Here is a 26,567-nt window from a genome sequence, read left to right as displayed (position 1 = left end):
GAGGCACCCATTTCCTGCCCCACCAGTGGCTCAGGTACCAGCCCCCACCCCAGCACCACTGTGCAGGAGAGGGCCTTCGGGATTAACTCCCTGAAGGTTGAAGGTCAGGACTCCCCACTTCAGTCTGTCCCCTGCTGCTTCCCTGGCTCATGTGAAGTGTCTTCCTAGCAGAAAATCTTTACGTAATGGACTTGACGCTCTGTGGGACGAGGATGTTTCGACAAGATAAATGAGGAAATGACTGGGTCTGCACTCGCTGGGCCAGCTCCTCCACCTGCTGCCCAGACCCACTGGGCCTGCCCGGCCCTGCGTGCCAGGGCCCCAGGGACTGCTTCCCGCTGTGAAGGCAGGGCTTTGGGGTCCCTGACTGCTGCCTCCTCATCATGCCCGTTGGCCCCGTTGCACCCACAGCAGCCCTGGAGTGGGTGCCCGGGCGCCGGTTCTGCCTGGGGAAACCTGACTGCACAGTTGGTGAGGAGGCCCTGGCCTGGCTACCAGGAAACCAAGCGGGCCAGGGTGGGCTCAGCAGAGAAAAGGCTGGTGGGGAGCCAGGCAGCCTGGTTCCAGGGCCTTCTCTGCCACCAGTCAGCTGGAGGGTGTGGGCCGGTCACCTCCTGCTCCGGACTCACATTTTTTTCCTGCAGAAAGGAGGCAGGCACTGGGAGCCGTGCCCCCAGCCTGTCCCTGCCAGAGCGCCCAGGCGATGGCGGCAGTGCCGTGTGGCACACTGGGATGAGCAGAGCAGCTTGGAGCTCAGGTGGTGGCCAGCGCCCGCCAGGCTGCCCTGCCAGCTGAGGGCTGGCTGTCTGGGCACACATGTCTCCTGCCGGGAGCTCGCTGGTGGGAAGGCCTGGCCTGGGTGACCCAAGATCTTGGACTCCGTTTTGGGGAGGTAAGCCTGCTGCCCTGTGGGGCTGTGTGGAGCCCCTCCCACTTCCACACACCCATATCTGGTGGCATGCTGCCTCCCCCACCTGGGTGGCCCTCAGCGGGGCCTCAGGGACTCCGAGAAGGGTGCTGCTGCACCCTTCTGTGTGGGGCTCAGTCACTATTTTCTCTTTGGTGTCTGGGATTTCGGGGCCCAGTGCAAGGCGTCCGGAATGTGTGATCTCTTTAAGCCACCAGGGTTCCCCAACACTCTGATGCCAGAGGCCCTGGGGCAAGGGTGAGCCCTCCCCTGCTCGCTGCCTAGTTCAGACACAAGCCTTGGGCTCAGTGACTGGCTCTGGGTTTTCTGGTGTCCAGTCAGTCCTGAGTCCAAGGCCAGGAGGAGAGCAGTGTGGCTCTACCTAGAACCAGGATAACAGTGAGGTTGGAGGCATCCAGTGTCCTGGCCAAGCCTTATGGGCAGGAGAGGAGGTTTTGTGGAGAAGAAATGAGGTTTGTCCTATTTCTAGCAATTCAAGCTTCCCTTGGAAACATGAAATGGAGTGTTTTGTGCACCTGTCGCCCCTGGCATGTGGGAAGAGTGTGAACCACCCGGTGCTGTGTTTGAATCTTGATGTGCCCACTTAGGGTTGTGTGACTTGGGGCCTCATTGCAGCCTTTTGGAGCTGTGGTGCCCGTGTTTGTCCTGTGGGAGTGGGATACCTGCTAACGGGGCTGATGAGGGGGATTTACCGAGAGTGAATACAGGGAGAGTGACTGGGAGTTATCTCTCTGCTGACAACACCCAGGCGAGGGGTGATGCAGAGACGGCAGAGCTCTAGCCATGCCCTTCTGTCCCCAAGTCTCTGTGACCATGTGAATGCTGAACCCCAGCTGCTTTCTTCTGGGGAGACCAGAGGGGATGGACTAAGGTGGAGAGGAGGGAGAAAGGCTTCTCAGGGAAGAAGAGATGGGCCAGGCAGGGAGACGTCAAGGGCGGGCCACATGGAGAGTGAGGGGAGCAGAGGAGCCCGTCCACCTGCAGGGAGGCCTTCAAAATGAGGACCGAGGGTGGTGGCTGTCCTCACAGCCGTGGGCCATGCTTCAGGGACAGGGAGAAGCGGCAGGCAGGCGGCCTGTGTGCGGTTGGGGAGGGGCAGGCGTTTGCAGGGCCTGGTTTCCCCTGCAAGCTCTTCTGGACATGTGGGCATGCAGTGTATCCAGGTGGATGTGTCTGGTCTTCTCTGTAGTCGGAGGGGACTAGTGACCATCTAGGCCCACCCTTTCTCCTGACAGAAAAAGAAACTGAGGCCCAGAGAGAAGGGACAGCTGGAGACCGAGGTTTGAACCCTGGCTCTGCCTTTGCCCAGCATGACCCCACAGCTGTCGCCCCTCCGTGGCCTCCATGCAGTGCTGTGACTGTGTGTGGAGCATGGTGGTGAGAGGCTGGGCCCCGGCGCTTTCCGGGGGCCGAGGAAGAAGAGGTGGGCCGTGTCCGTTTCAGGCGGCTGGCAAGCCTCTGCACTCGGCCACCTTGCCTGGACGGAGCTGGGAGAGGCCCAGGCATGTTCTTGTTGGAGACTCTGGCGGAAGGGAGCCCTACCTCTGCCGCGAAGCCCCCTGCGTAGGGCCTGAGAGGGGAACCGCACCCTGCTCCTGGGTGCCGTCGCACTCTGTCCCTTATCAGGGGCCTGCCCTCACCTGATGGGGTCGTGGGCGCTGGTCTCTGCATCAGTGCTACGCCCTTAGGGCACCCCTCCCCCCCCCCCTGGAGCATCCTGGGAGAGTGGGTGAGTGTGGGCTCTGAGCCCCCTGCCCTAATTTTGAATCCTGGCCTTGACCTACCAGCCAGGCCACACAGGGTGGGTCACTTGACCTCTCCAAGTTTCCTGTTTCTCACCTGTACTGTGGAGCAGGTCGTCCCACCCCGTGGGTATCTGCAATGACAGGCGCACAGCTCCTCCCAAGGTGCTGGAGTCCAGGACCCGAGATGGCAGTGGTGTGGTGGTTTTGCCGGGGGTTGGAGGGCAGTAACGGTTTAGTGCGAGGTGTTAGACCTGCACAGGAAAGGCCATGAGGAGGCCCCGGGCCAGCCCGAGGTGCCTATGGGAGCTGCGCTGAGGAGTCCTGAGGTTCGGGAGAGACCCGGCCAGGTGCTCACAGGGCTGGTGGTGGGGCTGGGCACCTGGGAGGCGCACGGTCGGTCTAGTGGACGTCGGAGCAGTGCTCAGGGCGTTCCATAGAAGACACCGCTTTAAGTTGAATCGGACCCACGTCCTTACTGTCAAGTGGGGCTGGCAGACACCCACTCGGTGGTTTATTATCGGTGGCAGTCCAGGGGAGGCTGTGCCTGGCGGCACCTGGGAAATCAGGAAGGTCCTGGAGGAGGAGAGTGGGGCCTGGGCCTGACGTTTTGGTGGTGTCACTGCGTGGAGGCCTGGGCGGGCTCAGGGTGCTGAAGGAACCACACGTCTTATGACCTGTGTGGGCTCCAAAGACACTGGATAGAGACCCTTGTGGCGGGTGGGAGATGGACCCTCTGGGATCTCGTCCCTTGGGATGGCTGCTCAGAGCTTATCCGGAGGATGGAGCTCAGGGTGACTGCTTGGCTGGGGTGCTGGACTCCCTTGGGAGGAGCTGAGGTGCCCTTGGGCAGGAGAGGGCTTCAGTCCCCCAGGAAGGCTGCCTCAGTGGCCCTGGTGGGGATGGCTGGTAAAAGTCAGGTCTTGCTCAGCTCTGCTGGGTGCCTAGGGGTCCCCTGCCTTCTCTGCTGTCCTGGGGGAGTGCCTTTGACCCTTTGAGCCCCAAGTCCCTCCTCCCCTTGGGTTGCTGAGCAGCCCCCTGAAGTTCAGTGGGGTGGCTGGTGCCCCTAGGAGATCACTTTCCGAGGCAGCCCCCTGCAGGAGGGGCTGGGGGCTGGGGATGGAGGGCCTTGGAGCAAGTGAAGGAACTGGCCACGTCTCTCCCTGTCCCCCCACCTCTCTGTGCATGGTGGTTCCAGCAGCAAACTGCTTATCCTCAGGTTGTCTCCCGGAGCCAGTGCTGGAGCGTGTTATTTAAATTTCAAAGTCACGTTCTTCTAACAGCTGTCAGAGGCTGAGTGTCAACAGAAACTGGGCTTTAGCTGCAGCTCCATCACCTCTCACACCTCCCCTTTCAGAGAATTCGTCCGATGGCCAAGGAGAGGGTATGGGGTGGGGCAGAGGACTCTGGGACAGGGAGTAGGAGGGTGTCTGTGTGGAGGGGCCAGGGACCAGTGTCTCGCCCAGCTTGTCTGCAGCTGGGACTGACTGGGAGGAGCCCAGTTTCCTGACCACGGGGGCTGAGGCATCTGGGGAGACTGGAGAAGCCTGCATTGCCCCTGTGTGCGGTCATCGCCCTCCTTTTGTGTCATTCCCCTCCCCCATCAGTGGCAGGACCTCAGGCTCCTGTCTGTGGGTGGCAGGATTTGCTCCTCCTAAGGTGTGAGCAGAGCTTTGATGAGTTCATGTCCGATTACCTTCATGTATAAGAAAGAAACTGCTATGAAAAAAAAAAGGGAGAGAACAAAATGGAACCCCAAATAAGGCTTTTTAAGGGTAGAATTTCAGCTGTCATGGTTGGGGTGAGGTGTTTTGGGGGAAGGTATCTTTTGGTGCCCTTCAGATAACATCTCCTAGGGGTGCCTGCCTGCTTGCTCCCCATCAGCCAGGCTGGGCCAGCGGCGGGGTGTGGGGTGTGCTGAGTGGGCTCTTCCTGCTCCTGATGCGGCTCTGCAGGGCCTGTGCCCCGGAGCGTGCTCCTGGCTTAGCCGTGAACTAGATCCACCATAGTTATCCAGACAGGAGGTAGGGTGTAAATGACAGCCCTGGGGATGCCCCTCCTCCACATCTGCCAACATAACCCCAGGGTGGATGGATATAGTGAGGAATGTGTCTAAGGGAGGTCAGAGGGTGTGTAGGTGTGTGCTTGGTACACGCTTTGGTAGTGTGTGTGTGGAGGTGGTGTGTGTGGCTGTGTGTGTGTTGGGATGGTGTATGTGGAGTGGTGTGTGTGGTTTTGTGTGTGTTGGCATGGTGTGTGTGGTTTTGTGTGTTGGGATGGTGTGTGTGATTTTGTGTGTGTTGGGATGGTGTGTGTGGTTGTGTGTGTATGTGGTGGTGGTGGTGGTGGTATGTGGAGTGGTGTGTGGTTGTGTGGGGGTTGTGGTGTAGGTGTAGGGTGCGTGTGGTGCATGTATATGTGGTGAAGTGTCTGGCGGTGGCCCTTCTGCGTGTGGATAGGGAAGGGCAGGGGCAGGAGGGAGAAGAACTGAGTGGGACAGGGTTGAGGGGCCATGGCCTTTCCCCCGGGGGACAGCTGCTGCGCTCAGCCCCTCACTCACCTCTGAGGGACGCACAGAACCAGGGGTCAGGGATAAGTCCTGAAGGGCGTTTGAAGGTTGGAGGGCCATCTGCACCTGGTCCACAGAAACTGAGTGCTCTAAACCTGTGTATGTGTGCTTAGGGACTTCCTGAAGTCTGAGGACATGCCACTGACCTCTGAACCTGAAGTCCCCACTCTGCAGGAGCAGTGTGGGCATGCCTGCACTCCCACGTCTTCCCTGGGTGCCCCTTGCATGCCTCAAGCCGACATAGGTGTGAGGACACGCCCAGAACCAGGCAGAGCAGTCTGTTGCACTCATGGAACTTGTGTTCGATTAGCCGGAGACTGGGATGGACAGACAACAGGCTGACGGACAGCAACACGACGTGACGCAGTGATGACTGGTGCTCCTTTAGATTGGGGAGGCCAGACTAGGACTCCCAGGCAGGATCCAGCCACGGGGAGGTCTGGGGAGTGACAGAGGGGATGGCAGGGAAAGGCCCACAGGCGGGGACATGTGGGCGGTGGGAAGGGCTTAAGGCAGATGAGTGGCTGCGGCCCAGGGCATGAGGCAGGGCCTTGGTTTGGGAGGTGGGCACAGAGGCAGGAGGGGCTGGATCGTGGATCGTGGGCCGGTACCGCAAGCAAGTGACAGAGTTTGGATTTCACTCTAAGAGCAACGAGGGACCTTTGGAGGACTTGGACACTTGAGCAGCACAGTACGATTTGAACTTGAACAGATTGCACTTGCACCGTGGGAGAGGCGGGGCGGGCATGGCAGGATTGGCTGTGAGGGAGGGCAGTTAGTGTTGTTTCTGTGGCCACATTCCAGGACAGCGGGGGGACAGAGAGAAAGCTCGGGCCTGGGTCTGTTATGGGGCAGAGCGGGGACAAGGTGGACTGGAGGTAAGGACAGCTGACAGTTTAGGCTCGAACAGCGACACTGCCGTACACTGGGAAGGAGACAAGAGAAGGAGCAGAGACCCAGAGTGCTCTTGGCACGTCAGGGTGGAGGTGCTGGGTAGCCGGCAGCTGGCCGAAAGCCTGGAGGTCTGAGAGGTCAGGGGTAGGGTATGGGCCGCGTGGTCAGCACATAGATGGTGTGTAGACCACAGAGCCACGAGGTCACCTAGGGAGTGCGCAGACGGGCGGGGGTGCTGGGGCTCTCTGCACAAGGGAGGCCAAGACCAGAGCTAGTGAGGAGAGGGACACCAAGTCAAGGGTGCCGGCGGGGTTGGGGCAGAACAGCACGGGTCTCCGGACAGAGGGGAGGGCAGCTGTGCCTGTGCAGCCCCAGAGGTCAGGTAGGAGAACTGTAGAGCAACCCCTGGATTTGGCGTCATGTGGGTCCCAGACAACCATGGTGGGAGTGCCCCCCACGGGGCGGTGGGTTGGAACTTGATCTGTGTGGCATGGAAGAGAGAAGTTGAGGCAAGGAGGTGAAAACAGCAACCATAGGTGGCTCTTTGGAATTTCCCTGGGGAGGGGACAGTGAAATGGGGGTGGGGGCCCCGGGAAGGCTTTGCTTTTTTCTGTGTATTTGGAGATGGGCAGTGATGGCGGCTGGCAGGGGGCTGTTGGGGATGACCCACTGGAGGGGGAAAGGGGAAGGGGCAGAGAGAGGGGGATTTCAGGACTGATGTCCCTGAGAAGGAGGTGGGGGAGGGGGGCCCAGAGCACTTGGGCAGGAGCCCAGCTGCCCCAGGAACAGAGGAGGCAGCACAGAGGGTGGGAGCTCCTGGAGGGGGGGAAGGAGGCCAGCAGGCCGGATGTGTGGTCCTTCCCCAGGGCAGGCCGTGGGGTCGGCGGGGCAGGGGCCACGGTCCCGAGGAGTCGTAAGGCAGTGGCTGGTGGCAGGACCCCCACCCGCCCGAGGCCCAGAGGTCGGTTGTTTGTGAGCTGCCCAGGGGGTCCCTGCCTTTAAACTCAGTTTGGTAAATGACCAAATAGCCAATTTTAGCAAACTTACTGATTTACTAAATTACTAAATTACTAAAAGTCGGCTCTTTCTTGTTATTTTTAAAGCTTTTAGAAGTTTCCACGGAATTGGGTTTCATGGCTTCTAAGGGTTTTCACAAATGATCTGCGTGGCTGCTCTCAGGTGTGCTGAGTTGGGGGTCTGAGGGCCGTGGCTGGTGTGGACCCCTCGTGGTGGGAAGAGCGGGTCCCTCTCAGGAACAAAGCGGAGCTCTTGGTGGCACCGCCCACTCGGGTCCGTCCCCACGGAGAGAAGATGGGGTGACGGGCTCGGGGTCACGCGGCACGAGTGCCTTGGTTTGGTTTGAATTGTTATACACACAGAATTAAAGGTGATACACCTTTGTGGGAATGGTGTGAAAATGGTAAAAATCCTAAATGTTAAAAAAGTAATCCACCGAAACTATATTTGAAAGGACACAGAGCCCTCAAAAGTGGCCAAAGAAGTCCCTTCAGATGTGGAATAATGAAATTTTAATCGCTAAACACACACAGTTCAGACAAATGGGCTTTTTGAAGAATGAAAGGAATTCTGACAGTGGTTAAAATGTGAGAAGATAGAAAATGCTATTCAAAACTAATTGATTTTCAATGAATTTGCCGTTCGTCAGGACAATGGACTGTTGGTGGGTTGGTCTGCTTCTGAAATGCAGCTGCTCCGGCACATCTGGGGTGGCCGGTGCGGTGTGGGGCTGGGGGTCGGGGAAGGTTCTGGAGGAAGCGGGCATGCACAGGAGCCTGGGCCACACCTGGTCAAACACAGCAGCAGGGGATGAGGGCCAGGGTCCCGCGGGGCCCCTGTGTCTTGACCCAGAGGTGGTGGGTGAGGCATGCTGGCGCTGGCTGGTCACCTCTAGGGAAACTGAGGCACCGCTTGATGCCCAGGCTCCTGGCCAGCCAAGGTGAGAAAGGCCCCCTCTCTTAGGCTTCCTGGATGAGCAAAGGGAGTGATAACGGCTGCCCCTTGTTCACAGTGGGGAGGTGGGGGACCTCTTATCTTTTGGGGTGTGGTATGCGAGGGTTGGAGCAATCGGCACACGGGACAGCCCTGGGCTAGCAGGGCCCTGTGCACACCAAGAGATGCAGGGGAGGACCTTCCACCAGGAGACTAGCTCTTCACCTGGCGTCTGTAGCCGCCAGGCTGTGGCCTGGAAACTGTGAGCCTTTTTGCCTGCATTTTCCAGTGTGGTCTTAAGTGTGGCCGTCCCATGTATCAGCTGGATGGGGGTGTAGCCCCATTTTGCAGACGAGGAAAATGAGGCTCAAAGAGGTTGCGTGCCTGTGCGTGTTTGCTCCGCCTGTTGGCAGCGCAGCCAGGTTCTTTGCCTCTCAGACCCCTGCTGGTCTGGAGTCCCTGATATAATCATAGCCCACCCCCAAGCATGCAGCAGGGATTCTTGGGAAGCCAGGCCAGCGAGTCTCCAGCCAAGGCGTTTGCTACTTGATTCTACTGTTGGCCCTAGAATATAAGTGCCAGGAGGGTGGGAGTGTGGGTGGCTCCATTCATTTCTCCAGCATGTAGAGGGTGCTCAGGACGCCATGCTGTGACAATCCTGGGCTCGGGTGGCCCCATGAGGGCAGGAGGTGCCATGGTGTTGGTGGGGGCCTCGGCAGCCCACCAGGGAAGGTGGGCCCCTCGCTCTCCATCCCCAGCCTCTGCCTCCCGGCCAGGCCTGTGACAGTCTGCTGGGCCTGCAGACCCCATGGCGGACTGCACCTCTGCTCGCCCGCCCGACCTTGTTATTTGCACTCAGTGGGCCACCCTCCTTTTTGAAGTTCGTCTTGGCTTTCATGACACCGTGTTTCCTGCTTTCCACTGCTTCATGCCATCCACTCCTTGCCGTCCCCACTAAGTGGTGGCACCCGGAGTCTGTCTCTGCCACCTCATTTAGTTAGGTGGCTTTAAAGAGCCTCCAATCACTTAGGCTCAGTCAGTGTCTGTAGCTCAGCCCTCTCCCCTGACCTCCAGGCTCATTTGTCCTTCTGCCTTTTCAGCATCTCCACTTGGATGCCTAATGGGTGTCTCAGACTTCAGTCGGAGCAGAGTTGTCCACTTAGCCTGTCCTTCCTTCTCCCCAGGTCTTCCTGCCGCACAAGACGGGTCCATCATGCTGGCGCTCAGGCAGGAGACTGGGCGCTTTCCTTTGCGTTCTCTCTTCTCATTCAGCGCATCACCCACCTGGGGGCTTTATCTCTAAATACAGGATGGGGCAAAAACAGGCTTCCATTTGTTCGTTAGGAAAATAATACGGTAGTTATTAAGTAATAATACAAGAACACACTCTGTGTTTGGTGTACTCCCAGCTGGGAACCTGCTTCTGCCCCACCCTGTGTGTGCAGCAGGGCCTCGGTTTGGGTCCTCTGTGCAGTCACCACAGCACTGAGCCCCCGCCAGCCATCCCGGCCGCTGCAGCAGTCCATAGCCGGTTTCCTCTGTAGCCCGGACCCCCCATGTGTCCTCTGTCTTCCGGACGTGGACCAAAGTCAATGAGGTCAGCAGAGTCTCCTCCTTAAAGCCCTCTAGGAACTTCACAGATTGGAATAAAACTCTGAAGTTCTCACCCTGCCCTGCAGGGTCCCCTGTCATCTTCCCCAACTGTCCCTCCTCTCCCTTTTGCTCCATCCAGGATGCTCCAGCCACCTCACCCTTCCTTCTGCCTGTGAACATGCCAGGCTCCTGGCTGTCTCAGGACTTTCCCACCTGCTCTTCCTGTTGCTTGGGCGTTTCTGAGCTGGGATGCTTTGCATCTTCCATCCCTGCTCGCTGTTCTGCCTCAACTTGGATGTCACCTCCTGAGACAGGCCTTCCCTCATCTGCCCAGTCATTCTCTTCTGAATTCCCTATTTTATTTTCTTCATAGCACTCACCACACTTTAAATTACCTTCTTCATTTATGTGTTCAGTCCCAGTCTTCTTCTGCAAATAAAAGTCCCCGGAGAGCGGGGACTCTGTCTTTCTGGTTCACAGCTGGATTTCTAGGGCATGTAGTCAGTACAGGAAGACTTTTGCTGACTGACAGCCGTTTGATTGGCTGCTGATCGACAGGGGTATGGGTGCCGTGCATGGAGGAGGTGGGCGTGGTTGTGTGTGTGTGTGTGTGTGTGTGTGCGCGTATTGCTGTGTGGATATTGGCTGTGTTTGCACAGGGCCAGGCTAGATGTTTCTTAGCTGCTTGTAGAGATAGGGTGGGACTCAGAGCATTCTCCGTGCAGCGGCAGAGTCTTGCACGTGTGTGTGTGTGTGTGTGTGTGTGTGTGTGTAGGGGGGTGTTGTGTGGGCAGGCAGGAGAGTCACAAAATGTAGGAGATTACAGAGTTCCAGGTGAGGAAATGAGACCCAGAGCAGGTCTGGCTTTGTCTGGGGTTCACACAGCTCAGAGAGGCACAGACGGAATTGGGGCCCAGGTCTCTGACCCCCACTGTAGTAGAGGAGCTGCCAAGCATGGCCCTGGAGCCCAGGGTGGGCTTGGGGTGGGCACTGGGGCTAGAAATGGGGTTAGAGGCAAGGGACCAGGCTGGCAGGTTCCTGGAAACTCGGAAGGGGAGCTGAAACACCAGGTCCCATCGGCTTAGAAGGGTCACAGGTACCATTGCTGCTTCTGTAGGGAGAGGCCTGCTGGTTGGAAAGTCACCTCGATGCCCCTCTCGGTTGGGTGGGGGCATGCTCTGGTGACAACACCGGCCACAAGCCGCCTTCCTCGGAGGGTTCGCCTTCCTGCAAAGTTGTGTGCTGGGTGTGGGGTGTGCCTGTTTGGGGGCTGCACCACGAGCAGCTCAGCCTGTCCGCTGAGTCTCTGGTCCTCCTCCTTTGCAGGGCAGCCTCCAGATGGTGGGGGGCTGGGGAACCCGGGTTCCTGTGTGCTGGCTGGGAGCTCCTGACACGGGGGCTGGGGCGGGGCCTGGGGCGGGGCCTGGCACCTGCGTGCGTGCAATAGGCAGCTCCAGTGCGTCACAGCGCACCAACTTTGCGAGCCCCGACTCTACCCCAGGCACTTCCCTTCAAGGCACACACGCCGCACCTGGGAGGGGCTGTGAGCACGGGAGTGAGTGTTCGTGTTTTAACAGCAGTGCATTTAAACACATACCAGAAAAATTCAGAACTAATGTACACCTTATCATTTAGGACAAATCTAGGTGGGTATTGAAAAATTTAGAGTGAGTCAAATGAAGAAATTTAATATTTCATTTAATTTAAGAAGGAAAGGATTTAAAGAGGAAAATAATTAAATGTAAGAGGAGCAGTGGTACTGGAAACACAGCCAAAATGACATAGGCGGTACCCAGGGGACTGAAGCTCTACATGCGTCTAACAAATACCTCGAGGGTGTTCAGTTTGAAGTTGGAGGGACAGGAGGTTATTGGCTCAGGGCAGCACTCCAGGAGGGAAGGGGGTGGGTGGGGCTGGGCTGGACTGGGGTGAGGCATCCCCTTTGTAGTTGTTGTCTGTCGTCTCCACCCAGCCCACACCAAGGGAGGGGCGGGGGTGCGGTGGTGTGGTGGTGAAGAAGCCAGAATGTGACCCGAGGGGCTGGAGCTGGTAGGTTTGGGAATGAGCCAGACCTGGTTAAATCCAGCCTCACTCTCCTGGGGCAGCTGTTAACATTTGCTCCTTGGCAGAGTCGCCCATTGGGCTCCTGTCAGCATGCCTGGAGACCCCTGTGGACAGGAAGGCAGGGTCCAGGGGTGGGTCTGTCCAGGCCTGGGATGCATTTGTGGCTTCGGAGCCCCTGGCAGTTTCCTGTGTAGTCTCATCTCTCTGTGCAGGGAGTGGGGTGGGAGTGTGTGTGTGCTTTTTGGACATCCTAGTGTAGGGGCTGGGGCCCACCCTGGGCGAGGCTGCTGTTTGGAGTCCAGTACCTCCTCTGTGCTCCCTGGTGGGGCCTCTTGAAGAGGAAAACAAAGCCGTGTGGGTGGAGAGTCTCTGCTGGCCCCGCCCACACCTCCTCGCTCAGGACAGCCTGAGGCAAGGCCAGCTCCTGGCCCCACGGTGGAGTGGGGCCAGTCGTCGGGCACCTGTACCCACTCTGGGAGGATCAGAAAGGACATCTTCCTGGTAACTAGGCAATCACAAGGACTATTACCACATTTTTTCTTGTATTTTTTTTCCTAGGAAATTTACCAAGTTTTGGCCCAGGGGTTGACATCTGCCATCCCCTAGCAAAAGCTCTCCCTGTTCAGGCTCCAAATGGAAGCCACTGAGGCTATAATTACACCGGCATTAGCTCAGAAACACGCTGAGAGGAGCAGGGACAGAGCACCTGGGGAACCTAAAAGTGGCCGCAGGCCGAAATGAGCTGCCGTTCCATTCTTGGTTGCCGCCCGGCCCCTCTCTGGGGCCCGTTCCGTCCTTGCTCTCCTCCACCTCGACCGAGGCTGCTGTGCCCTTCCCTTCGGCCAGCGACCTGACAGGTGCACTGACCATGAAAGAACCACCTGGCTGGTCACAGGGAGCCCCCCTGGAGGCCGTGCTTCCAGAATGGCATTTGTGTAGACAGCATCCTCCGATTCTTGCCTGGCCGAGGGCAGAGTGCTGTGGCAGCAGCTCAGGAAACAGCTGGGCGGGAGGGGTGGCCTGGCCGTGTCCGGCAGGTGTCCATGTCCAGCGAGCTGTCATTCAGCCTGTGGAGTCACCTCTGCAGGGCCCTCTTCCGGGCTCTGTCTCCAGGCGCAGGGCTGCTGTCGACCCTGCCCTGCTGTCGGTTCCATCTGCCTGGGACCCTTCTGCTGCCTGCCCTCCCCGACCTCTCTGACCCTGTCGGGGCAGGCTGTGCTTGTCCCTGCTCCCCCAGCACCCCGACTTTCTTGTTCACACACTGTCCCTTTGTTCCCAGCTGTGTCTCTGTGGACATGTCTGCATAGAGTAAGCCCTCAGTGAAAATGTGCTGATCAAATGAGTAGGAAAACAAACCTCGATTCCCTTTCTGCCTTAATTCTCCTTTTGTTTTTACAAGAAGGGAGGGAGTTTGCCCTTTCTGCCTTTGTAGGGCTGTTGTCAGCGAGGCAGGGTGTTGGGGTGACAGCTCGGTCTCCATCGATTGGCCCCCAACTTTCACTTCTGAGCATCCTGGACTGGGCTCCACATTGATACTTGGTCAGACATGGTCTTGTGTGGACCACTGGCACCGGCCCCCTGTCAGCCTGGCGTCCTTCGTGACGTTAACCAACGCTTCTTGGGCATTTATTATGAACTAGATACTGTTCTAAGTACATTTATTCTTTTATTCATCAAACACTTATTCAGCATGCAGTGTGCATCTGGCCCTGGGAAGTATGGACGCAGCATAGTGAGCACAACCAACAAAGCCCCTGCCTTCCCTGGGCTTATATTTCGACACACACAGACAGATGAGTCAGTAAGTGTGTGCTGTGGCAGATGGCGATGCGTGCCGTGGGAAATACAGAGCAGAGCAGGGGTCCTGACATGTTACTATGATTAGGGTGGTCGGGAAGGACTCCCAGATAAAGTAACATTTGAGCACAGACCTTAAAGAAGTGAGGAATGGAGAGGCGTGGGTGTGGGGGTGGGGGAGAGCTTCCAGGCAGAGAAGCAGCAGGCGCAAAGGCCCTGCGGTCAGGGCACGTTCTGGGAGGACCAAGGGGACTGGCGTGTCTGGAATGGAGTGAGTGTGCAGGGTAGGAGAAGAGGTCTCACAGAGCGCTGCCGGCTAACGGAATTACAGGGGTGGGGGCAGGGTAGGTCACAGTTTATTCCTGTGTTATCCTTTACTAATTACTGTATCACTTTCCATATGAACGGCTGTCAACCTGCTTTCACCCCGCTCTGAATAATATGTCACACATATAATTCTAAATTTTCTAGTAGTCATATTAAACAAGTAAAAAGAAACAAGTGAAATTAATTTTTTAAATTTTTACCTGAGGATATGTTTATTGATTTTAGAGAGAGAGGAAGGGGGAGACAGAGAGGAAGAGAAACATTGATGTGAGAGAGAGACATCAATCATCTGCCTCCCATGTGCTCCCTGACTGGGGATTGAACCCGCAGCCGTTGGGTGCACAGGAGGGTGCTCCACCTGGGCTGAGCCTCCCAGCCAGGCCACGAGTAAAATTAACTGTAATAATACATTTGTTTAACATGGTATCTCCAAAATACCACTTCCACATGTCATCAAAGTAAAATATTATTATTAAAATGTTTTTCTTGTTAAGTAAAGGAAAAATCAGGTGTCTATTTTCATAATCTGGTATGGAGACCGCGTTTCAGGCAGGCTGCAGTTCGAGCTCAGGGGCACGTGACTGGCATTGGGCAGCACAGGCGTGGAGGCACGGGCCTCGCAATGAGATGGGAGGCCTCTGGGGGCTGCTGGGCCCAGGATCCTCACCCCTCGGCCTTAGGTTCTGGAAGGTTCATGTCACCTGTGGTGAGAGAGTTGGTCTGGGGCGAGGGGCAGGTTCAGGGCAGAGCAGCTAGCCCCAGCTGGGGGGCCCTGCCAGCACGAAGTGGCCAGCTGGGACCGAGATGGTGGCAGTGGCTGCACTGGGGATGTGTTTAGAAGGCAGAACTGCCAGGGTTTTCTGACATGGTGTGTGACTGAGAGAGGGGTCCAGGAAGCACCTACGTTTTCGGCCTGAGCTCTAGAGGGGTGCACCTGTTTTCAAAGGGGCGAGGGAGACTGGGAGTGGGAGCAGCCTTGGGGGGACATGTGAGGGTTGGTTTGGGGCATGTTGGGTTTGGGATGTGAGGTCAGCCTTGGAGGTGGGGCTAGCAAGCAGGTGGGTGGACTTACGGATCTGTGTTCAGTGGGGAGGGCTGGTTGGGGATGTAAATTTGGGAGTCATTGCTGGCAGTTAAGGCCGAGAGGTGACCTGAGGGCTCTGGGGAGTGGGTGCATGTAGGGAAGGGGGCTCAGCCCTGGCACAGCAGCCCAGGAGGGGCGCACGGGGAAGCAGCAAGAAGATGGACAACCCCGAGGAGAGGAGTGGAGGGAGCGACCGGCTGTGTCTCACGTGCCACTGGGTTCCTGGGCACTGACAGGGACGGGGGGCAAACACCAGGCTGTAGTGGGTGATGTCCTCGCTTACAGGGACGTCCTGGCAGACAAGGAGAGAGAAAATGAGAGATCTTCATGCTCACAGAATGCTGTGAGGCAGGGACTCTTGCATACGGAGAAACTGAGGCAAAGGCAAGTTCACTTGCCTGAGGCCTCACAACTGATAAGGAGCAGGGCCAGAAGGGGACAAATGGCTCAGTGCTGGAGCTCCTTGTCTGCACCATTCTGCTGTTCTGCCTCCTGGTGTCCTGGCTGGATTTGTGAGCTCTCGGGAATGAGAGCCCCTCTTACGCTTCTGCACCTTACGTGGCATGGGGCAGGGAGAGGGCCGTGCCAAGGTGGGATGTGGCAGACCTTTTGTGACCAGAGATCAGAAAACCAGGACCTGCGCTGGCAGGTCTCAGGCTCCGGGCTGGCCACGGGAGGGAGCGCGGTGTTGGGGTGCCTCAGCCAGGTCCTTCTCACCACCCTGCAGGGCCCCGAATGGAGGGGGTGGTACTCGGTCAGCCGTGAAAAGCACTTGCTGGTGGATGGAGAACGAATGAACCTACGGCCCATCCTGAAGCCTAAGCCAGAGGCTTGCTTGGGCACAGCGCGGCACTGATGGGGCACGGGCTCCTCCTCTGCTTTGCCACCAGCGTGCTGGGCGACCTCGGGCAAGCTCTCCATGCACTCAGCGCCACGGTGTCCTTGCCTGTGGGTGAGGTGGTCGCCCATCCACTCGCACTGCCATGTCATGAGGGGGCACGTGCAGATGGGGCTCCTGCCTCCCTCCTCCGTCTGTCAGCAGGTGGATGGGAGGTGCCTTGGGGTGGGAGCCGGCCAGCAGTGGGGGGCTGGGTGGTCCCTGTGCTGGGTGTTCAGCCCAGGGGACCTTGACAATCCCTGGGAACTCTGCTTTGCGCCCACAGCAGTGGCGTGAAACCTGCAGCTGTGGCACTGGCTGCGGCACGCCTGTGCTGTGGCTGGCGATGTGCTCGCCCCACAGAGCCCAGGGCTCGCCTTCAGCCTGCCCCTCTCAGGGCCAAGCTCCCCTCCCAGAGCTTTCTGTTAGCCGCAGTGGCACCCCCGCCCTGCCCCCCCCCCACCCCGTGCCCGTGCGTGGGGCCGCTTTGAGCTGTGTGCTGGCAGTTCCGGGGGCCTGGTGGTGGTGGGCGAGGGGAGTGGCGGTGGTGCTGCTGTGGCTCCTGCAGGGGAACTGTCCCTCCCTAACTGCCAGCAGTGTCCCTGCCGGAAGCGCACGCATGCTGCCCTGGTGCCCAGGCCTGGCCCCGTCTGGGCTTAGCTGCCCCCAGCTGCGTGGCTGTGAGCCAGCCACTCTGTTTCCACGTTTCCCACGTGTGCGAGCAGAGCCACGAATCCCGGTTGCTCGCCTTTTCTGCTTGCGATAAGTCTTAATAAGGCTCTGGAAGGACAGCTGTCATGGCAGCCGCCCACTGGACGTGTGCACTCCCTGACCCGTCATGGGCCTGGACATCCACTCACTCAACCCTCGCCGCCACCTGAGGAGGGAGGGCCTGTTAAATGACCCCATTTCACAGACAGGAAGCTGAGGCAGAGCAGAGGGAATGCTGGGAGGTGTCCCAGCGAGTGGGCCGCGTGTCGTCCCCCTGCCTGTGCAGGCCTCTGACCTCTCTCGCCCTCCCCATCCAGGGACCGGGGCGGACCCGGCGGTCAGCGCCAGGAGCAACCACTGCCTGGATGCTGCCAAGGCCTGCAACCTGAACGAAAACTGCAAGAAGCTGCGCTCCTCGTACATCTCCATCTGCAACCGCGAGATCTCGTCCGCCGAGCGCTGCAACCGCCGCAAGTGCCACAAGGCCCTGCGCCAGTTCTTCGACCGGGTGCCCAGCGAGTACACCTACCGCATGCTCTTCTGCTCCTGCCAGGACCAGGCGTGCGCCGAGCGCCGCCGGCAGACCATCCTGCCCAGCTGCTCCTACGAGGACAAGGAGAAGCTCAACTGCCTGGACCTGCGCGGCCTGTGCCGGACCGACCACCTGTGCCGGTAAGAGGGTCGGCCACCAGGCACCGCAGGGTGCCTCCCTCCGTGGCATCCCGGGGGCTGCTGGGGGACGATCCTGGGCCCAGCGAAGAGGGTGACTTGGATGTGTGCAGAGAGAGCCGCCCGGCCTCCTTCCCGCCCTCCCGTCCTTCCTGCAGCACAGGCTAATTGTTTGCCTGCCCTGTGCCCGGCCTCATGCTCAGCACCATGGGAAAACCAAGACAAAAACCTAAGGAACTATTTACTTAAATTTACTTAATTTTAATCCTTACCTGAGAATATGTTTATTGATTTTAGAGAAAGAGAAAGGAAGGTGGAGAGAAAGAAAGAGAGAGAGACTGAGTGAGAGAGAAACATTAATTGGTTGCCTCCTGTACACACCTAGACCAGGAGTCAAACCCACAACCTAGGTATGTGCCCTGACTGGGAATTGAACCTGCAACTTGGTACATGAGATGGCACTCCAACCAACTGGGCCACTTGTCCAGGACAGGAACTTATAACTTAAATCATGGACTGCTAGAGCGAGGAAAAGGAAGTGGCCTTCAGTGAATTCAGCTCCATCTCCAAAGGAGATATCCCCCCACCCCAATATCCCCCCACCCCAATATCCCCAGGAGGCCCTGGCTCTCATAAGGCACAGAGGCAGGCCCTTCCGCATTAAGAGCTGAGCCCCCACCGGGTGCTGGGCTGGAACACAGGTCTGGAGTCGGACAGCTATGGGCTTGATTTCCAGACTTTCCCACTACTATCTGTGCCACTTGGAGGAAGGTTTATAAATGTCCTAAATCTCGGTGAAACAAGAGTGAAAACATCCATGTCCCAGGGTCACTGTGACGACACAGTGCACGCCCAAATCTCAGCACAGGGCCTGGCGAGTAGCATGGATTTTAAAAGTGCAGCCTAATTATTAGGAGGGTTTTATTTTGTTTGTTTGTTTTTATGGTGAGTTGAAATTTGCCTCTTTGTAGTTGTCTTGCTTTTCCTGTTTGTTGCAAAACATTTATGGAGCCCCTTTCACATCCAGGGCTGGGGTCCGAGGCCCGGGAGTGCAGAGGTGATCACGATGCTCTCGGAGAGGCATGCAGTCCAGGAAGGAAGCCTTGAGAGCCTTGATCCCAGTGCAGTGGAACAGGGGCTGAGGGTGCCCTGAGGAGAGAGCACAGGGGAGGGGCATGCATCTCAGTCTGGGGCTCCAGAAGACGGGTCTTGAGCTGAATCTCTGAAAATGAGAGGGAGAAAGGCAGGGAGTAAGTCAGCTGGGAGAGCATACGCAAAGGCTGGTGGGTAGGTGAGAACCTGGACAGGTGGTGGGCACGTATGGAGTGTGGGCCATGAGGCGGGGAGGCCAGGCAGGGCTGCTTGGAAACAGGGCTCATGGAGGTGCAGAAAGAGTGCTTACTGTGCAGCAGACACCGGTCTGTCGTGTGGTTTACCTCCTTCGGTCCTTGCAGCGAGACTGCGTGGGAGGTAGGCACTGTTACCGTCCTGTATGCCAAGTGAGGAAGCAGAGACGTGGACAGCAAGCTGCCTTGGGGCCTACGGCTTGTGCACTTCAGAGCGGGGGTCCGGTCCAAGCTGCCTTTGCCCCAGGCTAGTGTGCCGTGCTGGAGTGAGTGCTGTGGGGATGGGGAGAAGTGTGTCATTTCAGAGGTGACTGGTGGGTGGACCTGACAGGACTGGGTGTCGGGTCAAAGTCCCCAGAGACAAAGCCGTGTCTGTTTCCCTACTTCACCCCTCATCCTGCACACGAAGCTGGTGAGTGTGCCATGGGCATCTCTTGAATGGATAAGTGGCCAGCAACTGCTGAGTTTCCTGGTTGAACAACAACAGGGGTGATGGAGCCCTTCAGTGTGTGGGGGATTGGGGAGTGGGAGTGCCTGGGGAACCGTGTCGTTGGTCCCTGGGATGATGTCTGGGGGCACTGGGACTTGTGGGCCTGGAGCTCAGTGTCGGGGCCACAGTGGAGAGGAGGGTCGGGACCTGCTGGGCACCTCGCTCGTGATGGAAACCACAGCTGTGACTGAGCTGCTGCCAGGGGTTGGTGGAGCCCACAGGGGTTCTACGCAGGGGATGCCTGCACATTTGGGCACTGCAGTGTTTGGGGGTAAGAGAAGCCGGCGGTGTGAAGCAGAACTCGGCTGGGAACACCGGGTGCTAGGGGAGGGGCAGAGGAGGAGGAGCCTGCAACAGGGAGGCTGGGGGCAGGGCTCAAGGACAACCAAGGGGAGCAGGCCAGAATCCAGAAGAGAAGGGGTTCCCCAGGGAGGGAGTGGGTGGTATGTCAGTGAGTGTGTACATGTGTGAGTGTGTACATGTGTGAGTGTGTACATGGGAATGTGTACATGAGAGAGTGTGAGGGAGCTTTGAGTGTACGAAAGCGTATAGGTGTAAGTTTGTAGATATGTGTGAGTGAGAGGGTGTGAAAGTGAGTGTGTGTGCAAGTGTGTGCATTCCTCTCGCTGTCTGTCCTCTCTTCCTTCCTGCAAGTAGTGCGGCAGGTGTGAGGGCGGAGCCTGCATTTAGGATGAGACTGATAGGGCCTGGGGGGTTGTGACATCACAGCTAAGTGTCCTTTGGGGACTCTGCGTGTAACACAGAGCGGAGGCTTGGGCTGGGGCGGGAGAGGTGCTCTGTGTGGAAACAGAGGCTGGGGGTAGCGGGTGGAGGTGGTTGCCATGGTGGCCCCGGAGCCAGGAGACCTGTCTTCTCTTCCCCGTCTCTCAGGCGGTCCTTGCTGGGCCATTTTACTCCCTGTGGCCTCGGTTTCATCACTGGTCATGCAGGGATGCTCACACATCTCCAAGGAGCCTTCCGGACCTGGGGCTCTGTGTCTGCGGAAGCAGCTTTGCACTCTGCCTTTGCCCCCTGCACCTCCATGAGAGACCGTGCCCCTGGAGACGGGGGTTCTCGGTACATGAGGAAGTGAGATGGCATGGGCTTGAGGAGAGGAGCTGACTTCTTGCCACGGGCTTGCAGGCCTGGCTCACTGACCCACGGACGCTGGGGGATCCATGGAGGAGACGGGGAGGGGGAGGGTGGCTAGAGAGGGAGGGGCCTCTGGACAACAGGCTGTTGCCTACTGCTCCCCTGGAAGAGGGGCGCTCCCTTCCCTTCCAGGGCTTCTGGACGCCCCGGCCCCTGCCCGTGGGCACCATGGGGGAAAATCTTTACTGTGGAGACAGGAGAGCCCAGTGCCACCGTGTCTGGAGCACGAACTGGGGACCCTTAAGCCTTCCTTTCCTGGATGCTCGAAGGACAAAGCTGGCCTTGGGGTCTTGACCGGGGTCAAGGCGGGAGAGCCTGTCTGGGCTGACTCATTGGGAGTGAGGTCCTCAGGCTTCTCCCAGACTGCACCCCACTCTCCAGCGCTGCAGTGCCCACTCCTGTGTGGTCCCCCTACCTTCCGCACAGGATTTTGGCCTCGCTGGGCCCAGGCTTCTGGGTTCCTGGAGACCAGCTAGGCCAGAGTCCACCTCAGCGGGCACTAGATGAAAGCGAGGCTGTGGACATGCTGTCGGCACCCCCAGCGGGGGCCCTGGACCCCTCCCCCCCGTGATATTTGGCAGACCCCCCATTGTGCTGTCTCACGAGATGTCATTGACGACAGAGTGTTGGCGTTTGAAGTCTTTGGTTACCCGAGGATGTCTCCTTGCTGGGGCCCCCCAGTTATTGCAAGCTCTTCCAAATCTCCCGCTTTGGACTGGCAACAGTCTGGGGCAAGAGTGGAAAGTCCTGCTCGAGCCGTGGTTCCAGCTGGTGGTGAAGGTGCCGGAGCCTGGGAGCCCGAGCTCTGCCTTTCACCGTGTCTGGTTCCCAGCCCACCGGCCGAGAGGGCTGTGGGTGTGAGACCGGGAGAGGGTTTTCCTTTAAAGAGTTATGATACGGAGTCTGGAAAGCCCGGAGGAGCTCTTGGAATGAATCCCTGGGATTTGGCTGAATTCTCTTGCCCCAGTCCTGCACTGGACTAGGACCTGCTTCTATTTTTTCCTTGGTTTCTCCCATCTCAGCTTACACTCATTGCAAGGATGAGTGTGGAGGTCCCGATCGTGTGTGTGTGTGTGTGTGTGTGTGTGTGGTGGGGACTGTGGGAAAGAGGATTCTGTTGTCCTGTAAACTCTGGCCCTGCCAGGCCTCCCGTGGAAGAGGCCCTCTGAAGTGCTCTGTTCCGTTGTCTGCCGAGAGGGTATAAATAACTCGGTGCTGGCCCCATGCCATGCCCTCGGCTGCGATGTAACCTCTGGGTGCTGAGAATGTGTATTAATAGGTTCTAGCCTGGGGCTCCCCTGGCTGCCTGGACCCCTTTGTGCAGTGGACACTGTCCTTGTCCCAAGGGATTGCAGAGCAGGCAGAAGGCTGGGATCCCCGCCCCGTGGCTCTCTGCAGGGAACAGGGGTGAACCCCTGCACAAGCCTCCTCTAGCCAGCTGGGGCGTGTCTGGTGTCTGTCGGGTGTCCGGTGAGCATGGGCAGACGGGTCTGGGAGGGATTCCTGGCTCCTTGGGTTGTCCCTCAGCTTCTTTTGGACTCGGTGGACTCTGTTGGCTGATGTTCTCAGCAGGTTATCTCTGAATAGCAGCAAACAATGATCTCCATAGTGATAGGTGGGCTGCGGGGCTTCCGAGCCTTCACTCTGAGCAAAGAGGGTCTCGCCCTGCTGGCATCCAGCCAGTGGTTCTTGGGGCAGGCGATTACCTGCCCTGGAGGAATGAGGGACTTGAGGCCCTTCCTTTACTCACTTATCGGCTGTTTGGACATCCACTCTGGGCCACGCCTTCTGTTGGGATCGGAGAGTTAACGGGGTCGGTGGAGGTCCTGGCCACAGGGCACTCCCAGTCCCGTGACAGGACACTGTTCACTGCCTCTGCGTGGGGGAGTGGAGCCACTCAGTACACTGGATGACAGGGTTTCTCCTCAGGGTTTCCTGAAATCCCAGTTCTGCTTTGCCGCCCACCGTGTTCCCTGGGTCACTCTGGCGGCGCAGGGGAGCACCCCCTTCTTGGGGGAGAGGAGCCTCTCACAGCCTCCTCGTGCACCCCGAGACCAGAGCTGGGCCAGGAGTGCCCCCGGGGAATGAAGCCACCTGCTTCCCGAGGAAGCCCTGAGCAGCGCGGTTGCCAGTGGAGGGGCACTTTGTAGGTGGGTGGCGGGGGACGTGGGGTCCTCGGCCCTGCCGGAAACCCCAAGACCGGTCTTCCTTTTGGGCACCCCATGCTGCCTCTTGCTGTTGGCTTCCCTCCGCAGGGTCCCTGCTCACCCTTGAGCTCGGCCAAGGTACACAAAGGGGACTCCTCTTGGAACTTCCTGTGGCGAGTTGAGAGAAGGCTGGAATGTTGCACATTTCTTTACTAAAGGCCTGGGAAAATAAACAGAGAAGCTGCTGCCTAGGTGTCTAGTGTGTAAGACCCATCTTCTGCTCTGGCTACATCAGCAGAGCTGGGCAGAGAGTGTCTTTAACCTTGACCATCCAGGCGGCTCTCTGGGCGTCTGGGCTCCACAGAGCTCACGCCCCACAAAGATGAGGTGCACTCCCTTGTGGAGTTCTGTGTGACAGCCCGCTCGCCGGCGTGAGTGGCAGGAGGAGGACGACTGTCCCGGATGGGGAGATGCCACCGAGGCGGAAATAATCAGAATCCGAGTCGGTGAGGCTTGTCCTGGCCTGAGCAGGTTGTGCATCGCCTGCAGGTGTTGAGTGTGGTGTTTGCTTGCACGACGGCAGGGCACACTCAGTTACCCTGAGCTCGCTCTGTTTACTGGCTCCTTGATCATTTCTGCTTCCACTCACTGCCTCCGGCCCTCTCTTTTGCTGGTGTCTTAGTCTGCTTGGCTGCTGTAACAGATGCCTGTAGGCCGGGTTCTAAACAACAGACGTTCCTTTCTGATGGTCCTGCAGGCTGGAGGCCCAAGGTCAGGGTGCCGGCAGGCGGGGGTCTTGGTGAGGATGCTCTTCACGTGGCCGTTCTTGGTGGGGGCATGCAGGGAGAGAGATTTGGCATTGCTTCCTCTTTTCTAAGGCATCTGATTCCGTCACGGGGGCTCCACCCTCCCCCTCAAAGGCTCCACCTCCAACCACCGTGACATTGGGGATTCCAGCTTCAGCATGTCAACCTGGGGGGTGGGGCACAGCCGTTTTGTCCATGGAACTGAGACTTATGCTTCGTTCAACGCTTGATTTGTCCTGAGCCCTGTCTTAGCCACACCTTCTGCTCAAGCTTTCTCCAGCTTGTCTGTGTCCTTCCTGTGGCACTGATCGTGTGACTTCCCTTCAGTACTTCGTTTCTCTTCCCCAGTAGGTCTCTGACATCCTTAGTACCCTTATGTTAGGTTACCAGTATGTCAGTTTACTCATTTGACAAACAGTCATTGCGTGTTAGGCGCCGTGCTTGACACCAGGCATTTATTGGAGAACTCAGTAGAGCTGGCCCTGGCCGCCTTACCGTCTCGAGGAGGAGAGAGACAACAATCAGGTGAGGAGACAAGTCTAGGAGTAACATTTTCGAAATGAGCAGGCGGATGGAGAAATGGAGAAAATGGGGGAAGGAGGGGAGGCCTACTTCGAAAAGGGCGGTTGGGAAAATTTTACCTGTGAAGCTGACATTTGAACTGAGACCCGAAGAATGAGGAGCCAGAAGGGAGGCAGAGGGGAGAAAGAGCGTTTCAGGCGGAGGGCAGGGGATGTGTGGACCTGTGGAGGAGGGTGGGACTTGGCGTTGCGGAGGGCGCTAGGGAGGGGGTGCAGGGGGCTGGGCGCCAGGCAGGGCCAGGTCACACAGGGCCTTGCAGGCCTCAGTGAGGGGTTTGGGTTTGTTCTCAGGACAGTTAGAAGGGAGCTCCTAGAGCCAAGTAGTGGCATTATTAAAATTGTGATATAAAAAGATGGCTCTGGCTACTGTGCGGAGAGTTAAGGGAGGAGGTGAGTGTGACCTCAGGGAGGCCGGGGGAAGGTTATTTTGATAACCCTTGATCAGAGAAGAGGGCAGCGCGGGCCAGGGGGTGGCCCTGTGGAGAGAGATAAATGGGTAAAGTTGAGGTATTTTGGAGATGGATGTGCTGTAGCTTGATGTGGGAGCAAGGGAGGTGGGGGATCTCAAGGGTAACTCACAGGCTTCTGGCTTGAGTAGCTTGGTGGTGATGAGGCCATTTTTCTGAGATGGTGAAGGCTTGGTGGGGCGGGGGGAGGGAAATTAGGAATTCCACTTTAGGCCTGGAGGTTTTGAGATGCCTTCGGGACATTCTCATCTGAGGTTGACTGGAGTGGCACGTTTTGGGTGTCGTGGGTGAGTTCACGGTGTTTGAGGCTTGGGGAGCAGCAGGATCTCCTAGGGAGAGACTGGCACCCAGGGGTGCACTGAGGATGCGCCCAGCCCCTGGACATGCCCAGTGAGAGTTTGGGGGTGTTACTGTGGTGCCTTGGGAGCCAGGGGGATTTTTGAAGAATAAAGTATGGGCAGCTCTGCCGGATGCTGCCCAGCGAGCCAGAAGGACGAGAGTGACCGCAGGGCTTGGGAAGGTGGTGTGCATCGGTGGCCCCTTTCACAGTGGTTTGGGTGACGTAATGATTACCGAAACCTGATCAGAGCTCCAGGAATGTTTGGGAATTGGTCGGAGCTTCCTGGGGAAAATCCTCAGGGAAAGGGATCTTTCCCACATGGAGAAGTCGCTCTCCTGTCCCTTCCGCAGATAAAAGGCCGAGGGGAACTCAACGTGAGCTTGGTTTGGGGGGCTCACTGCCATTGTGGACAGTCCTGGGTGTGCCACCATGGTGCTCCGCAGCTCCTTGCCCACACCTTGACCTGGGTCAGTCTGAGGTCCTGAGGCTCCAGCCTTGGGGGCGTCCCTGGTGTGGGCCACATGCTCCTGATGGTCTTCCATGGTGACCCATACACTGCAATGGGACAGGGACCCCAAAGGTCCCCACCTCCCATGTCCCTGGGCTCTGGTTGCCACTGATTAGCCACAGCAGAAGAGCCCCCCTGACTAGTGGGAAGAGCTCTTCTCTCCTCCCCATGCCCTTTCTGAGCAGCCTGGACGGCCCTCTCCCAGAGGGGACAGCTTGCCCCTCCAGGGAAGCCTTGCTGTTCTGCCTGGAGATGAGGAGCACTGGGGAGGGGCCCAGGGCCACCTGAGCTTCTTCTCCTTGGCGGTTCAGGGGTGGGATGTGGAGGCCAGGAAGGATGTGCTCTCTGCCTTCCTGGGGCCCTGTCCACAGCGGGGAGGCAGCCTGTTCTTTCCCCTCTTCTTAGGTGGCAAAGCCTGGTGTCCCAGAGCCAGCCTCCCTCCCCCCATCACCCCCCACCCTCACCCCCGCCACGCCGTGCCCCCTCAGGGCCCTTCTGGGCTGTCTGGAAGCTTAGGAGACCTGCAGGCAGCTCTGTTCTCCCAGGTCTCTGAGGTGGGCAAGCTCACCAGACCAGCACTGGCACCCTCCCTCCTTGGGTGGGCCGGGACGTTGAGTTGTACACAGAGACATTGCTCCTCGTGTCCAGCGGGAGGGAAATTTTGGAAGGGCTGCTCACGCCCGGCCTGGACCACGGTCATTGCTTTAGTGTGTTAAGTGTCCTTCTGAGCGTGCAGTGTCTCCCTCCCTGGGCCCACTGGGGGTGCTGTCTGGGCACCTCGACCTGCCCAAGGAAAGATACCCCCAGATGTCTTTGTCAGAAGTGTGTGAAGAGGCTGGAGTCCCAGTCCTGGCTTCAGGTCCTTGCCTCCACAGCTGCGTGAGCTCGGGAGGTCCTTTTACATAGCGGTGCCTCTGTGCACCTTGTCTGAACAAGGACAGGAACCAGGTACCCCTTTCTCCAGGAGTGTCACGGAGCCCCACTTCTGTAGGCCTGCCCTCAGTGGCCTACAGGCTTGTGTGGGCCAGGAGGTGGAGGCCGGCCCTGAGGTTGGTGGGGGCAGGGCAAGCAGCTCAGCTTGGGAGCATGGGGCTGAACTGGGAGCTGGCGCTTGCAGAGGATGTGTGTTGAAAGAGGGGCCCGAGGGATGGGAGAACCAGCACCTGAAACCCTTACACAGTTTGTGGGAGGTTTGATTTTCTCAGAAAGACAATGGGGACCCGCAAAGTATTTGAAGCAAGAGAAAGACTGGATCCATTGGGTGCTTTGGAAAGACCCCTTGGGCTGCTGTGTGCACGTGGTCAGGGGAGAGCCAGGCTGGAGTCGTGGAGTTCTGCTGGGGACCCACTGTGGCCGGGGTTGGGGGTTCCTGGTCTGAAACGCCACTGCAGAGACCTTCAGAGAGAGAGACCAGCCCCTAGCACTTACTGAGAGTGTTCCGTGAGGGTGGGGAGAAGCCCAGGCTGCTGCCAAGGTCTCTGGCCCTGTGGCCTTGACATGAGGGGTTGGAAGAGGAGGAGGAGGT

At 58.2% G+C, this 26,567-nt stretch overlaps 1 protein-coding gene across 1 annotated transcript in view; it reads left to right on the top strand.

The window, feature by feature from the left end:
* Positions 1-26,567, top strand: part of GFRA2 (GDNF family receptor alpha 2) — an 80,246-nt gene that overhangs the window by 13,658 nt on the left and 40,021 nt on the right. The window contains 1 exon segment of the mRNA XM_028522008.2: positions 16,854-17,208. Within this exon segment, the coding sequence (XP_028377809.1) occupies positions 16,854-17,208 (355 nt within the window).

This window comes from Phyllostomus discolor, chromosome 8, assembly GCF_004126475.2.
Source record: "Phyllostomus discolor isolate MPI-MPIP mPhyDis1 chromosome 8, mPhyDis1.pri.v3, whole genome shotgun sequence".
Lineage (NCBI taxonomy): Eukaryota > Metazoa > Chordata > Mammalia > Chiroptera > Phyllostomidae > Phyllostomus > Phyllostomus discolor.
Note: the sequence above shows the minus strand (reverse complement) of the source record. Positions and strands in the feature narration are given on the sequence as shown.